We start from the raw sequence: 15,771 nt of genomic DNA on the forward strand, positions 1-15,771 counted from the left end.
GCCCGGGGAGACAGTTGGCTTCCCCCGGGGCTTCTCCAGCCACTCCTCACCGCCCCGATAAATTCAAGTGCTGCAAAACACAACCGTCCCTTGTCCCTCCTCAGGAGGGGCTGTGCTGGGGGGACTCGTGTGTGGCTGTGCCCCGCGGCACTGGGGCTGGTCCGGGGCTGCTCTCCTGCCTGAACACCCTGTTCTGCCCTGGTACTCCTCTCGCCGTTCTTTGCATTTCATAGCAGGGACTTCTATCCAAATAGTTGGGCTGCTGTAGCTCAGGAGGAAGGACTGGTTTACACAGTCTGATCTATTACTATTTTTAAGATCTCCTTGTGTGCCCTTAAGCCTCATATCAGGGGCTTCAGGTGATCTTGACGGGGCTTCTGGCAGCCCAGGCAGTGGGGGGCTGTGAGCAAAGCCCAGCCGTGGTTCAGGCTGGGGGTTCTCATCCCTCACTCTGCAGGGAGCAGCAGGAGGATAAGCTGCACGAGGGCTTTTGAGGTGCCCTGGATCTGTGCTGGCCGCAGGTGTTTCCCTGAGTGAGATTAGATCTGTGAGCAGCAGCCAGCTGGGCCTGGAGTGGGCAAGGAACAGGCAGAAAACAGGCAGCCCTCTGCCTCCTCTGAAAGCTGAAGGTCTCCCATGGGAAATGGATTGAAAGGGGCTGGTTGAGGTGGTGCAAGGATGTCTTGGAAGGGGTTTATAAATCTGGGGCTTTTGAGCATGAGAAGTGTCCCAAGAGCAAGGTGAGGGATGAGAAGGTGGCTGGAGAGAGGCCTCGTGCACGGGGTGATCACAGATGGTGGCACAGATGGGGCTGGCTGGGCGTGAGCGGTGAGGGAGCCCAGCTCCCCTCTGGGCAGGGGAGAATGGAACAATGCCAGAACAGGATTTTTTCTGTCTCCAGGAGGAGAAAAGCAGTAAAATTTGGCTGCCCTGGGAAGGACAAGTGCAAGGTTTATGTTTTCCAGCTCAGGTTCTGCCTCTGACACAGCCTCGCTTCTGGATATAGCAGGGGCCCGTGGGTGTTTTGTCCCTCCCAAAATTCTATGGAGCGTTGTGTGTTCTGTCTGTTCACCCCTTGCTCAGGTGTGAAGCCAGGGCAGGGGCTGATCCATTCCTGTTCTGTCCTTCTCTCCCCAGAACTCCTCGGAGATGCCAGAGACCATTACCAGCCGAGATGCTGCTCGCTTTCCCATTGTTGCCAGTTGCACCCTCCTGGGGCTCTACCTCTTCTTTAAAGTAAGTGAAGGGCACTGGAGCTGGGGCAGGACATCCTCCTGCCTGGCAGGAGCTCCCATGACGGGGTGACTCTGATTTTGGCCCTTAGTGTTGGGACAGAAGGTGTGTAAGGCTGCACAGATCGAGCTCTTCGGTGTCACCGTGCAGGAGGACGTCAGTTCTTGCCTGAATTGTCACAGCTTGGGGGAAATCAGAGCCTGTTTGTGCACAGGTTGTTTCTGGAGAGCTGCCGAGGAGCAAATAGCCCTGAGCTCTTCCTGCCTCCGTGGGCCAAGCTGACAGGACACAGGCTGGAGCCAGAGGGGGTCTCTGAGGGGCAAATGCTGCTGGCTCTGTGTTGTGTTCCGTGCTGTGCTCCTGGAGCTATTTCAGCTGCAGGCCTGGGGGAGCCCCTGTGTGATCAGGTGAAGTCTTTAAGACTTTCAGAGCCCACAGGCAGAGTCAGATGACTTGAGAAGTGGACGGGGGCTCTCAGCAGCTCGTGCTTTTGGTGGTGTGGAGATGATATCTTGGCCTCAAGCACCTTGGGCTGCCCATGCAGGTCTGGCACATGGCTGAGCTCCCAGAGAGGTCTGGAGAGCTGCAGCACAGAATGATCCTGTGAGCATAGCAGCTTCCAAGCTGTGCTGTTTTGGGATCCATGCAAGGTGCCAGGGTGCTCCTAGGCTGGCCAGGAGGTGAGGGTTAAGGTGCAGAGTTGGGAATGGTACAGTTCAGTCCCTTCTCTGTCAGTAGCTGTGTGCCGTGTGCTCTCCTATTCCAGCATCCCCCTTCCAGGAGGGCATGGAGGGCCCCAGGATCCTTCCACACTGGTTTGTAGGGGTGTGATCCAGTAGGGGAGCGTGTGACTTGGAGGGCAGGAGTTTTAATAATGCCCTGTTTAATTAGGCCAGGGGATGCTGCTGCTCCCCTGGGCCTGGGCAGCCCCTGGGAGCAGTGCCTCTCCCTTCTCTGCAGGGGAAGCTCTGGCCTCCTTTCTGCAGCACTGGAGTTATTTTTTGACCTGAGCAGCTCACAGATGCGCTACAGCTCACGGGCCCATTGTGCTTGTTCTTTGAGCACATGGCTATTTCCAACATAGTCTCCTTCAGCATGCAGGAATTTGGGTTATTCTAGCTATTCTTCTTATTTCCCTGGAGCACTGACACAGCAGCTGCCAACAGGAGCATGAGGATGGGGAGGATGCTGTGGTTACTAACCCCTCTGTGGTTTTGTCTTGCAGATATTCTCTCAAGAGTACATCAATCTTCTGCTTTCCATGTATTTCTTTGTGCTGGGGATCCTGGCCCTGTCTCACACTATCAGGTACAGCACAAGGATGGGTGTGACTGGGATAGGGCTACCTAAAGCTTCAGTTCATTTTATTGGGAGAGTTTTAGAGCACCTTGCCCTGCAGCAGAGCCAGGTCTTTTAGGATATTTGCCTGGCCTATTAGGATGTTGTCCCTTGGTGGTGGGAACCAAAGCCCTGGGGGTCCTGGGAAGCCAGCATCCCATACACCAGTCCTGGGACAAGGCAAACTCACCCTGAGGAGCTTCTCTGGCTCAGAATCACAGAATCAGAATATCCTGAGTTGCAAGAGATCCACAAGGATCGAGTCCAACTTCTGACCCTCCGCAGGACAACTCTAAAAATCCCACCATGTTCCTGAGAGTGTTTTCCAAGCAATTCTTGAAATCTGGCAGGCTCAGGGCCATGACCACTTCTCTGGGGAGTCTATAACGGTGCCCAGCCACCCTCTGGGTGAAGAGCCTTTTCTTTATATCCAACTTAAACCCCTCTTGGCACAGTCCTTGCTGCCCTGCAGAGGGGAGAGCTCAGCAGCACCCTCTCTGGGATGGGTGACACAGGCAGCTGGAGCTCATGGTAATGTCCCTGGCCTCTCACGGCCATGTGTGGTACGAGGTGTTGAAAGCTCAGACTGTTTCAGTAACTGAAAAAGTTGAACTGGTTTCCTGTTTCGTGGGCTCTGTGGCATTGGGGACCAGATGCTTTCCCTAGACTGGTGCTGGGCAAGGGCTTTGCTCTGCTCCTGGCTCTGCAGCAGAGCCAGTCAGTGGTGGCCCAGCCACTCCTGAGTACTCAGAGGGTTGCTGGGGGCATAGGGCATTTGCTGGGGTCTGGGGTGGGTCCTCCTTTCTTGTGGGCGACGCTCTGTTTTCTTGCCCTGGAGTATTTGGGGGACTGTCACATGTTGCCAGATCAGATCTCTGTGCAGGATGAGTTGCTGTGGCTCCTGCCAGTCCCTGATGGAGCAGATGGTGTTTCCTGTCTTGGGAGGGGGTGTGGGGCCCCTCAAACGCAGAGGTGCTGGGCAGCTTGTGGGGTTTCTGTCGAACTGCCCTTCTCTATACCTCTCGTTTCAGCCCCATGATGAACAGATTCTTCCCTGCAAATTTCCCCAACAAACAGTACCAGCTCCTCTTCACCCAGGGCTCCGGGGAGAGCAAGGAGGGTACGTTGGCTTTCCTGTCTTTCAGGGGAGCCTGAATGTTTTCTGCCTTTACTGTTCCTTTTTTTTTTCCTTTTTTTTTTTTGGTCTTATTACTCTCAGTCCATTGAAACAACCCTCTCAAAGACTTGCCTCTTGCTCCATGGGCTTCCATAGCCACTGTGAGCCCCATGTGTCCCTGCAGAGCTGGGCTGGCACTCTGTGCTGCCTCTGCCTGGCAGGGACACCCCAGAAACACCTCCCAGAGTGCTGTGGGGATGGAGCTGTGGCTGTCATTAAATGCACAGCTTTTATTTAAGCCCCTTGGAAAGCATAGGCCTGACTGGTTTGTGCTGCCTTATCTGGGCCAGATCTTTGCACTGGCAGAGGATGCTTTGATAAGTATCCTGCCCTGTAGTAGCTTTCCTGCTAAGGGAGTATTTCTGGTGATACCACCAGGAGTTAACTGGCACAGGAAGAAGGAGAAGATTTGTCTCTCCCTGCCTTAGGCAGTGCCTGAATCCAATTTCCTTATTGACAGCAGGACCGTGGATGCTGTCCATGTGCAGAGTCTGGCTGAAGGAGAAGGTCTGAGCTTTGCAGAGCCCACTGCTCATTCCCAGGCAGTTTGCACGTGTGTACCACGGGTACAGTCCCCTTGTTTGGGATGTGGGCACTGAGCTCTGGGCTCCCCAGCTGTGGAATCACTCATCTCAGCCCTGCATGGGAAGGGGAGCTGCCTGGCCTGCCCCAAGTCTGACTTCTCTGTTTTCTTGCAGAAATAGTGAATTATGAGTTTGACACCAAGGATCTCGTGTGCCTGGCCTTGAGCAGTGTTGTGGGGGTCTGGTACCTGCTGAGAAAGGTAAGTGAGGCACAGCTGGGGGCTGGGCTGGACCAGACACTGACTCATTTCCGTGCAGGGTGGGGGTTCCATGTACAGCAGGACCCAAATCTCCTTTTCTCCTTCTCAGCACTGGATTGCCAACAATCTCTTCGGGCTGGCGTTCTCCCTCAACGGGGTGGAGCTGCTGCACCTGAACAATGTCAGCACTGGCTGCATCTTGCTTGGGGGCCTCTTCATCTACGATGTGTTCTGGGTAAGCAGGAGTATTCTGCAGGCCACTGGTGGAAGTGTGTGCCTGGCATTCTGCCTTTCTGGAGGCACCACGCTGGCTGGACACACACTTGAAGTCAGAATTTTCGGTTTCTCAGCCCAGAGGGGTGTGGCAGGGTTGATGACAGAATCCACAGTGGCAGAATGTGGCTCATCAAGTGTGTTTTCTTTTATTCTCTCACTCAGAGAGCCCAGGGCTGGCAGGGACCTCATCAGAGCTATTGTGGGTTACTCAGTGTGTGTCATATCTGGTCCTGTATTCCCTACTATGGTCTCCCCAAGGCCTGACAGCTGTTGGGTGGGCTGGAGGCTGCTCTGGGGCACACTGAGCCTGCCTGTATGAGCTGTGCCTTGGCTCTGTTATCTGCTGGTTTCGTTAGTGTCCTTCTGTTCTGTTGCACAGAGGATCAGACCCTGGAATGCCTCCAGTCCGTTTTCTTCAGCCAGTGCTGCACCCCAACTTTTTCATTTTGAGGTTTTCCTTATTTCTTGCAGTGCATTTGAGCTGCTTTTGTAGAGGAAGGGGGAGTGGGGAAGGCAGGAAGGCAGTCCTGCCTCTGCTCCATGCATGAGAGAATGTTTCTCCTTGTAATGTCCGTATTCCCCAGTCCTTCCTGCTGCCTCCACCTTCTGAATCACCATGTTTCCAAATGTCTGAGAGCCTTGTATACACTGAGGTCTGTCCAGCAGCTCTGCAGCTGCCTGTGTAATCCCTCCATATTTACGCCTGGCTACTGTGGGTTGTTTTGTACTTGGCCGGTGGTGCCTCTGTTTCCCAGGCTCGTTAACAGTCTGGGCTCTGTGGTTTTTTAGCCTGTGGGCCACTTCCTGTGCAGCTCTCAGCTGGAGGGGACTCAGCCTTCTGCCTTAGCACACCTGGTACCCCAGGCCCTGCTTAGTGTGTGAGTGTCTTCCCAGTGCTTTGGGGACACTGAGTGCACCCCTCTGCTCTCCACTTGCTGGCTGTGTCTCACCTTGGCTTCCCCATGGATCAGAGTATTTCTGGAGACTTAGGGAAGGGCTCCCTTGAAGTGGAGGCCCTGGTACTGTGCCCCTCTGCAAGAGCTGGTCACTTGGATCTTGGCATGGATTCAGTCACAGTGAGATCCCAGGAGGGTTTCAAGGAGGAAGGAGATCTCAATGGGTTGATGCTGTTGCCCCCACATAGTTTGGGGGTACACATGATGCTTTTCCCTGATCCCAGTGTCGAGTCCTGTCACTCCATGGCAATGCTCAGAACTTGCTGCACCTTATGGAAGTTAATCTGATGCTTTAAGATTTCCCTTTAATCCAAAGCTCCAGGATTTTGCTCACCCAGTGCTAACCAGCCCCTGTTTTTGTGCCTGCTGGACTGGAGGCTTAGAGATGGCAAGGTGCAGAGATCAGAGTGGCTGCCCTCAGTGTTTACAGTCCACCCCCCAAATGCTGCCAGTATTTACAGCTGATAGGGCCACACAAGTAAATGACCTCAGAGCAAACTGCAGCTGATCTGACACTTGCCCTGTCCCTGCTGGAAGCTCCTGCCCTCCAGTTGGATCTTACATGGAGCTGACTGATTCAAGCTGAACTGAGGTGCTGGGCTGGGTGGTGGGCAGCAGGTCTGCCGTGTGAGTGCTGTCCCCATGCTGCTCAGAGAGCAGGACAGCTGTGAAGCAGCCACCTCCCCCAGTGCCACCGTATGCCTCCTCCCCCAGGCAGTGGGCTTGCTTTCAGGGCTCCTGTGCCCACATTTTGGCAGGTCACTGGCTATTTTCTGCCACTGAAGCCACTCCTGGCCCTGGGGTGAGGCTGCAGCTGAGCACTGTGTGTGTGTTCCTGTGCAGATGTGGTCACCTTGGTCTCCTTCTGTTCTAGGTCTTTGGCACCAATGTGATGGTGACAGTTGCCAAATCGTTTGAGGCCCCAATAAAACGTGAGTAGATCTTCCCTGTGTGCTGGGGTCCTTTTTGCTGCAAGCCCTGCCCCATGCACCCTCCACCTCTGGAAATGGCTCAGGCTGGGATGTGTGCAGGAACATTTCCTGCTAGTGACTCCTCCTCCGTGTCACTGGCCAGCCTCAAGCCAAGGCAGATCTCTGGAAAAGGATGGTTTGCAGTGCCCTGCTCTGTCTGGGTCACTTTGCACCTTTGGAGTAGTGTCCTGGTTTAGGGCAAATTTGGGAGAGAAATCTCCAAAGGGGGCCCCTCCAGAAAACAAACCCACACGGCCCCTCCCCCCAACCGGTTCGGGAAGAATTCCTCAGAGAGAAGTGGAAAGAACCTGTTTATTTAACAGGCACAGCACCCCCCAGCACACAAAATGAACAATACCAGGTGACACCACTCTGAAACAGATGACAAATTCAGAAAGTCTCTCTCGGGGGGTGGTCGCTCTGTTCTCAGTCCCTCCGGTGCTGGGCAGCTGCTGCAAGCCGCACGGTGCAGACTCTCGGTGTTCCCAGGTCCCAGTCCGGAGCAGGTTCGAGATGGTCAGGAAAAAGAAGAGGATACACAGTCCAGAAAGAAATTTGGACTGTTTAGCTAAACTAGCTAAAGAGCAGAAGCAAGAGCAAGCAGAAGTGAGAGAGAGCAAGCCAAGCAGAAAGTGAAAGTAAGAAAGCCAAAGCAGCCCTAAATACATCTCTGTGTCCCTGATAAGAAAAACCCAAACAAAACTTCCACTCTTCAAAGCCAGTCTTAAAGGCACAGAACATAATATCCTGCAGAAACAGAACATATGAATGGGGATAAAAAAAAAAAAAACACCAAAAAAACCACAGAGCCCCAAAACAGCAGGAGGGCTGAACTGGTGCTGCTGTGGTGCATGCAGTAGTTTGGTCCCTGGTTTCTTGTTCTGGAATTGTCCCAGAAAGAACAAGGAAAGCTACAGGGAAGGAGGGGGCTGAGGGCAGGGACAGGTCCCTTGCCCAGCTCTGGTTGCTGTTTGCCAGGCCCAGTGGGGCTGGGGTCTGCTCAGTGGGGACACTCCACCTCACTGTGCCTCGCTCTGCTCCTCGCAGTGGTTTTCCCTCAGGACCTGCTGGAGAAGGGGCTGGACGCCGACAACTTCGCCATGCTGGGACTGGGAGACATTGTCATTCCGGGTGAGGACAGAAGAGGGAGGACGGGACTGGGGTCTCCTTTGAGGGGGCTGCGGGGAGCCGAGCAGGTACCTGGCTCTGCCCTTGGCCAGGCGCAGCCCCGCGCGGGTGTCCCGGTGTGTTGGGAGTGTCCCCGCAGGTCCGGGCGGGTGTCCCGGTGTGTTGGGGGCGGCGCCGCAGCCCCACGCGGGTGTCCCGGTGTGTTGGGAGTGTCCCCGCAGGTCCGGGCGGGTGTCCCGGTGCCGCGTGCCACGAGAGGGCACTGTCACCCCGAGCACGGCACCGAGCACCGCGGGTCCTGCCCTGCCTCCCTCAGCCCGCCCTGCCCCTCCAGCCCCTCGCTGTCCCTTCTGTGCTCCTCTGGCCCCTCGCTGTCCCTCCTGTGCCACTTCCAGCCCCTCATCGTTTCCTTCTCCCTGCAGGGATCTTCATTGCCTTGCTGCTGCGGTTTGATATCAGGTGAGCAGGCAGCAGGGAAGGGTCTCTGGCAGGTTGGATCTTGCAGCATATTTGAGCTGCTTTTGTAGAGGAAAAAAGGGAAGGGGGAGCCAGGAGTGCAGTCGTGTGCTCCCTTCTGGAGCTGGGTGTGGAGACACACCAGGGGGTGTAAGGAAAAGCTCTTGGAAGAGGGGGCTGGCTCTGTGGGTACGTCCTGAACACTGGAGGTGAATGGTTGAGTTCAAGCATAGGTAGGGCAGGCAGCAGAGGGATGGGGCTCAGGGCAGCAGCACATGGCAGCCCCATAGAGCCTCACCAGCTCCCTGGAACCAAGGAGTGCAGGGCAGTGAGAGGAAGCAGTGACAGCGTGGGAAAGAGCCAGGGGTGCTGGCGCTGCTCGCGTGGATGCAAATGGGTGCCTGGCAGTGCTGGCTGCCTCCAGGTTCCACTGATGTTGGAGGAAGCAGCTCCTTCCCACACAGGGAAGCTGCACCTACAGCTGGGCTGCAGCAGTTGCCCCACACTGAAAAGCTCTGGGGAACAGGGTGCTCTGTGGCCGTGGCGGTGTGGCCCCACTCCCACTGCTCTTGCACAGACCCTCTGGTCTGTGCCAGCTCTTCCAGGTGTTACCACCCACATCCTGCCTGCACCTGCTGGGAATCCCAGTTCCTGCAGCCTGCCCTGTGATAAAATAGTAACTGCTGAGAGCCAGGGACAGGCTTCACCAAGACAGTGGGACCTTCTCCCTGGGTCCTAGCCCTAATTCCTCCCTTCCCAGTTGCCATCCAGCAGCAGCATCACTTGCCTTCTTCCCTTCTCCAGCCCCTCACCTGGGTATTACTGCCTTTAGTCCCACACTGCTCCCACAACACCAGGGGCTGCACAGGCAGAGCATTGCTCTGCACACTCCATTGTGGTGGGAGATGGCTAAGAGTACCAGGCCAATTCCATTTTGGCCACTGACATTCCAGACCAGAGGTCATCCTTACCCTACAGCCTGAAGAAGAACACGCACACGTATTTCTACATCAGCTTTGTGGCCTACATCTTTGGGCTGGGCCTCACCATATTCATCATGCACATCTTCAAGCATGCCCAGGTGAGCTCCACCCTGCTGCCTCCTGTGGATGCACATCCAAGTGGGTCAGGCCAGCTTGGCCACAAAGTTCCTGCATCCTGCCAGGAAAAAGTAGATTTATTTCTTCTCTTGGCTTTGATTTTCCAGTGCTTGCCTGTACCTTTCCCTTCCCAAAGCTCCTGTGCCCAGCTGGAGCAGAGGCCTGCTTGGGGCAAGGCTCCTTGTTTCCAACAGCAGCCCCTCAGCCAGGGGCCCTGTGTTTTTTGGCTCTTTAACCAAGCTGCCCTGAGCACCAGGGCTGTGCTGCAGGGGCCTCTGGGAGCCCATACACTGTGGTCTGCACAGGGGCTCTCAGTGTGTTCATGGCCCACGGGGACCTCGCAGTGAGGATTTTCACAGAATCGCAGAGTGGTTTGGGAAGGGCCCTTGGAGACCATCTTGTTTCAACTCCCCTGCCATGGGCAGAGACACCAACCACTAGACCAGTCTGCTCCGTGCCCTGTTCCAACCTGGCATTGAACACTTCCAGGAATTGAGCATCCACAGCTTCTCTGGGCAGCTTGTGCCAGGATCTCACCACCCTCACGGGAAAGAATTTCCTCCTAATACCCAATGTAGCTGCATGCTGTTGCAGCTCTAACTTAGCTCTTAGAGCTGCTTTTTGGGGTGTTGACTCCCTGTGTAGCCGAAGGGATGCAGGATCATGGGTGCAGAGGGGACAAGGCCATGAGCTCACCTTGCATTCCTCCCTCAGGGTGACTGTGGTTTGGTTTAACAGTTGTTTTCCTTCCCCCCAGCCTGCACTGCTGTACCTGGTCCCTGCCTGCATTGGATTCCCGCTTCTGGTGGCCTTGGCAAAGGGAGAAGTAACCGAAATGTTCAGGTGAGCCTCAGCTGGCCATGGAGCTGTTTTGCCGGCGGCGCTGGAGTCCGTGAAGCGTGCAGATGTTCCCACGCCTGGGCACAGCTGGAGGGACGGGTTCATCTGGGCATGCTCTGGGTGTGCACCGGCACGTGCGTGGGTGGGGGGAGCTGTGCTGTGTTTGTACATGCTGGGCCTGGCTGCAGCCGCCTCCCGGGAGCTGGGTGGGAGCCGTGCTGTGCTACCAGCAGGCAGCACCTGGGATTGCCTTACGCCCCAGTGACAGACTCTTCCCATGAGCTGGCAGGCAGGGGAGGGTGGGACTGCACACCTGGTGTGGAGATACTTGGTCATTGTGTCCCAGGGCCTGTGGGTGGGGAGAAATGGAGCCAGAGCACGCTGTGAGAGCAGCCAAGGCTGGTTGGAGCACATCCCAACCTCCCCACTTGGGCACAGTCTCCTGGTTTGTAGTAGCCTCCCTTCCCCAGAGACTGTGGGTACAGAGGAGGGGGGACTGGGCTGTTGTGCTCAGCTGTTCTTGGAGCCTATCCAGGCTGTCGGTGGGCAGCTCTGGCCTCTTGCCTGAGAGCTGTTTCTCTGTCATGCTTGAGACTTGGTGGTGGCTCAGCACAGTAATGATGGTTGATGCAGAGGAGGGAAGGGAACATCATAAAGCAGGGCAGTGTACCCTTCAGCCTCCCAGCCTCCCCAGTGCCCCAGCCTGGGGAGTGTTCCTGAGCTCCCAGCCTCCTCAGAGGGAAACTGGGCGCAACGGAAGCCAGCTGTCCTCCCTCCTCCCTCCCCTCCCCTCCCCTGGGAGATGCAGGTATGCATGTTCCCAGCGGCTCTCAGCTGGGCCGTCCCCACCTGCCCCTCCTTTGATGTTTGCTTCTGACAATCGCTGCTGCAGGCACTGAGTGTCCTGGGATCGTCCTTCCTGTGCACCTGGGATCCTGCAGCCGCTTTCCCCAGTGCTGTGACTCACCAGCTGACAGCAGCAGCAGCAGCTCCTGCCAGGAAACTGGGGAGAGATGAGCTGTGAGGCCGGGCCCACTGGGCAGCAAGGAGCACAGGGAGCCTGGCAGCCAGGGGCTAGTGCCCTCCCAGAGCAGTAGCACAAGCTGCTCCAGCAGCAAAGTGTTGCCAGGGCAAGAGCAGGATGCTGGAGGGTTGCAATCTCAATGGCCCCAGGGGGCCAGACCTCCCTTGAAGTGGCTCCAGTTGTAGGCAGAGGAAGTGGGATTCAGAGGGACCAATGCCTGGAGGGCAGTGACTCCCACCGCAGGAATCCCACCAGGTGTAGGTTGCTCTGCTGTGGTGCTTTGGTGCGCCCTGATCCTCCCTGGAGCTGTCAGTTCCTGTGGTCTCTGCCTGCATTATGGTGTCTCACAGCAGTGAGGGTCTGCAAGCAGGGTGGGAGTGAGCAGATCTGTGCTGCAGGCCCAGGGAAGGGGTGCTGGTGGAGCAGAGGTCAGTGACATTGGGATCAGCTCCATGGCTCTCAGCGTTGCCAAACCTCCCTAGGCTAGGCAGGAAGCTCCCTCAGCAGTGGGAACCCATCATGCCCCCCACATCTGCTGTGGGCACGCTGTCCTCGAGTGGCAGGACAGGGTCTGCTGCATCTCTCTGTCATCTGCCCAGCCCCTGGGCTGCTCCACTGCCACCTCCCCGCTGCCCAGGCTTGCTCTCCCTAGGTTCTGGCTGCCTGGCTCTGCTCATGCCAGTGAGAGCTGTCTCATCCCTGAGTTTCAGTGCTCACTTTTCCATGCTGCAGCCCTGTCGTGGAGTCAGCAGGCAAGGAGAGGCCAGGGGGTGCAAGCAGGTGAAGGAGGATGCCAGGCTTCCTGCACAGGGCGGTGCATTCTCAGTGCTCTCACTCCAAAACTCTTCTGCTTTTTCTCTCTCTCCCCCTCCCCTCCTTTCTGTCCTTGTCTTTTCCCTTCCTGCTTCCTCTCTCTCCTGCAGCTATGAATCCTCTGCTGAAATCTTGCCTCACACACCAAGACTTACCCACTTCCCCACGGTGTCTGGCTCGCCGGCCAGCCTGGCTGATTCCATGCAGCAGAAACTGTCCTGTCCCCGCCGACGCCGGCAGCAGAGCCCCAGTGCCATGTAGCACTGCCACCGGGGCCCCTTGTCTGTCGCTCTGGCCAGGTAGGGACAGGTCCTGGCTCTCCCTGGCCCAAGCTCTGTGGGCAGAGGCTGGAGCTGTTGCTGCGCTGCTGTGGGCCGGCTTCTCTCCCATTCTGAGAGAGAAGACTGGGAAGGGCAAGAAGATTTGATATCGCAGACTTTGTCCTTTCTGCTTGGAGCAGCATTCCCATTTCCTTAGCCAGAGCCTTGGGGCCACTGCTGGAGGGGGTTTGCAGCCAGAGGAGTGAGACCCTGGGAGGGAACACTGCTGTTGGTCTTGCTGCGGTTCCCCTGTTAACGGGCCCCGCTGGCACCCGTGCTCAGCCAAGGAAAGCATGTGCTGTCCCGGATATCCAATAGTGCTCTTGGGAGCAAGGACAGATCCCTGGGCACAGAGCTGGCCCCTGGCTGGGTCCACCCTACCCTTGGAGATGTCTGGGGGGGTGCATCCCTCATCTCCCTGCTTGGGCTCTGCTCCCTGGGGCTTCCTGTGCTGGGTGCTGATGGCTGGAGCCCGTCTTGTCCTCAGCAGCAGCCGGGCAGAAGCCGAGGCCAGAGGCTGGGCTGTCCCCACGTGGCACAGGGCTCTGTCCCCAGGGAGCAGCTGGTCCCACTCATGTCCCTCTTGTCCCCAGCTACGAGGAGAGCTCAACCCCCAAGGAGGCAGCAGGGGCTTCCAAAGAAGAGCCAACAGAAGCCTCCAAGAAGGAGAAGTGACCTTGCCCGTGGGCTGTGCCCGGCGCTGCTGGGCTGGGGCCCTTCAAGACCCTTTGCAAGTGACAGACGACGAAACAATTGTGCAAGAGCATCGTGTTGTGTGTGTCGGAGCAGCCACCCAGGTGGGGTATCGATGTATGCCGGTTTTTAAATTTTGTATTGTGCATTTGCTTTCTCTCATATTAAACCATATTGAAGGAAGGAGTGCTGGTGTGGCCATGCCCCTGCTCAAGCCGGCACTGGGATTGGCATCAGCTCACCCGCCTTCTCCCCCTGGAGCTGGTGGCTATTGTCTGGCTGTTTCCAAGTGACCAAGTGACCGTCCCCTTCCCCCTCCCACTTCTCTGGCACTGGGCCTTCCCCCAGCCTGGCCCCTGCTCTGCAATACCCAGATTTAGGGCCGGAGCCACTGAGCCCTGTGTGGGTTTGAGCTGGGATCTGGCCCCAGAGAAGGGTGGCTGATCAGGGATTGGGATGTAGGAACCCCACAGGATAGGAATGTGCTCTGCCTCAGCTGCTGGGGTGCTCAGTGAGCTGAGGCTAACACCCCACGGCCTGGAGGAGCGGGAATGGGAGGGGTAGGAGTGGGTAACCTCAAACCCAGCCCTGGAGCAGGGTGAGGACAGTATGGATTGTCCCCCTTCCTTGCAGGGAGCCAGGCACAATCCTGCACCCTTTAGGGCTGGGATGGGCAGAGAATGCTGGTGCGGGCTGGAGGGGCAGAAGGCAGGGGCAGCTCCAGCATCCACCACGGCTTCCTCTGGGACCAGCTGCCCTGTGTCCTGCAGCACTGGCAGTGTCCTCCCTACCCCTCCTGGAGGCCCACATGTGGAGGATCCTGCATCCCTTCGGCCATGCCCACTGCCAGAATAAATAGAAAGTGTTTGCTGGCTTGGCAGCTCCTCCACAAAAGCCGTATTGAACCATTATTCCCTGCGCCGGCTGCGAGCACTAAAAGTGGCGCCTCGCGTTCTGCCATCTAATGACCCTTCGCAGGCTCCTACAGATGTTTTCTATGACTTACAGCTCCTTTTCCAACAGCCCTGTCCGCAAAAACAAGAGGGGCCACTTTAATTCCAATTAAATACCTCCAGCTAAGCAAACAGTGTGCAGCAGGGTCTGGGTACAGCGCGGCCGCCAGGCCCAGCCCACCGAGTCACTGAGTCTAGACTCCAGATGTGATTTCACCAGCCTCCAGTGTTCCGTGGAGAAGGACTTGGGCTCTGCTGTGGGGTGCAGGACCCTACCCTGAGTCAGGAACCCACTCCCCAACCTGGTGTGTCCCTTGCTGTGAGGCTGGCACTGCATCCTCCCTGGCTTTGGGTGGTAAGAGCTGCATCCCCATGCAGCCTCCAGAGGCCCCGAGAGTGCCAGGAGCAGGCTGGGGGCTGCACAAGGTACCCCCCATGCCAGCATCACCCTCCTGCCCTGCAGAGCTCCAAGCAGCTCCTGCCTGCTGTAGGTGTGGTGGAAGCGTGGCCGGGAGCTTTCCCAGGGCTGCAGGGAGCGGAAGGCCTGGGAAGGGGAGAGCAGGGTCACCCCTCACCCTGCCTGGCCGATAAGCCGGGGCTGGGCGGGAGGAAGGAAGTGTGCTGGGCCCTGCAAGGAGCCGCTGGTGGAGCCGGCCCTTCAGCGCTCCTGGGTTCCCTCACCCGCTGCACCTGGGCCTGTGGCACCTCCGGTCCCGGCAGGGCTGAGGCCACACGGCTCCGCTGTGTCTGCGCCGCTGCTGGGCCACTTTCCCCTCTCCGCAGGGTCCCTCCGGCTCAGTGGGGGCTGCGGAAACGGGGATGTGCCGGCTCCAGCAGGAAACCTCTGTCCACTTAACTGCACCCAGCTCGGGCAGGGGCCAGAGCTGCCTGTTCTGCTGCCAGCACATGTGGGGTTTGGGATGATCCTTGCCCACCCACTCACCCACGGCACCTCATGGCAGTGGTGTAGATGCCAGTTGGCCAGGGGAGCTCATGGGCACACGCCCCTTGTGCCAAGCTCCCACCAGGAATTGCAGTGGGGTGGGATGGGCTGAGCTGGAGGTGCACAGGGTGCAAACGCCAGGCAAGGGGAAGATGGTTTCATGTTTGGGGAGTGCTGGTGCCTGGTGTGAAGGGGGACACACCAGGGGTGCTCATCTTTAGAGCCCTGGGGAGCCTCCCCACCACAGCAGGGTTTCAGCTGGGTGATGGTGGGTGATGGGTGCTGCAGTTGTACCTCTTGCTCTACCACGCAGGGTTGGGGGTGCTGTGATGAGCTGTGCTGTGATGGTGGGTGCTGGTGATGAGCTCTGGGGTCCCATGGAGTGGTGGGTGCTGGTGGTGAGAGCTGGGGTCCCGTGTGATGATGGGTACTGACAGTGGCGCCCGGCCGGCGGCTGCGAGCAGGGAGAGGAAGCAGCCCAAGGCAGCCCCAGTCCCGGTCGGCCGGCGAGGAGGGGCAGGAAGCTGGAATAAATCCCAGGAAGGGCTGCCTGGCTCCAGCTGGTCTGGGCTGCAGCGGATGGAAGCTGGGAACGGGAAGGGAGAAGGCGGGAGGGGAATGCGCAGGGGCTTTCTCAGGCCTCGGCCCCGCTCCAGCTGTGCCGGCGGCCCCGGCACATCTGCAACCCTGGCTCAGCAGTGTCGTGCGGACACGGGGCGGGGGGGTGGGAGCTCTGTGTAGCCTCAGGGGGGACCTGCGGATGGCA

General features: G+C 57.6%; 1 protein-coding gene across 1 annotated transcript in view; it reads left to right on the forward strand.

The window, feature by feature from the left end:
* Positions 1–13,295, forward strand: part of HM13 (histocompatibility minor 13) — a 14,793-nt gene extending 1,498 nt beyond the window's left edge. Inside the window, exons 2-13 of the mRNA XM_031058058.1 lie at positions 624–740; positions 1,138–1,236; positions 2,459–2,541; positions 3,603–3,691; positions 4,447–4,532; positions 4,642–4,767; positions 6,639–6,696; positions 7,783–7,866; positions 8,286–8,322; positions 9,298–9,400; positions 10,177–10,262; positions 13,010–13,295. Of these exons, the coding sequence (XP_030913918.1) occupies positions 624–740; positions 1,138–1,236; positions 2,459–2,541; positions 3,603–3,691; positions 4,447–4,532; positions 4,642–4,767; positions 6,639–6,696; positions 7,783–7,866; positions 8,286–8,322; positions 9,298–9,400; positions 10,177–10,262; positions 13,010–13,091 (1,050 nt within the window). The 3' untranslated portion in view covers positions 13,092–13,295. The remainder of the gene's footprint in view (positions 1–623; positions 741–1,137; positions 1,237–2,458; positions 2,542–3,602; positions 3,692–4,446; positions 4,533–4,641; positions 4,768–6,638; positions 6,697–7,782; positions 7,867–8,285; positions 8,323–9,297; positions 9,401–10,176; positions 10,263–13,009) is intronic.
* The last annotated feature ends 2,476 nt before the right edge of the window (positions 13,296–15,771 follow it).

The sequence above is a fragment of the Geospiza fortis genome, unplaced genomic scaffold (assembly GCF_000277835.1).
Source record: "Geospiza fortis unplaced genomic scaffold, GeoFor_1.0 scaffold188, whole genome shotgun sequence".
Taxonomy (NCBI): Eukaryota; Metazoa; Chordata; class Aves; order Passeriformes; family Thraupidae; genus Geospiza; species Geospiza fortis.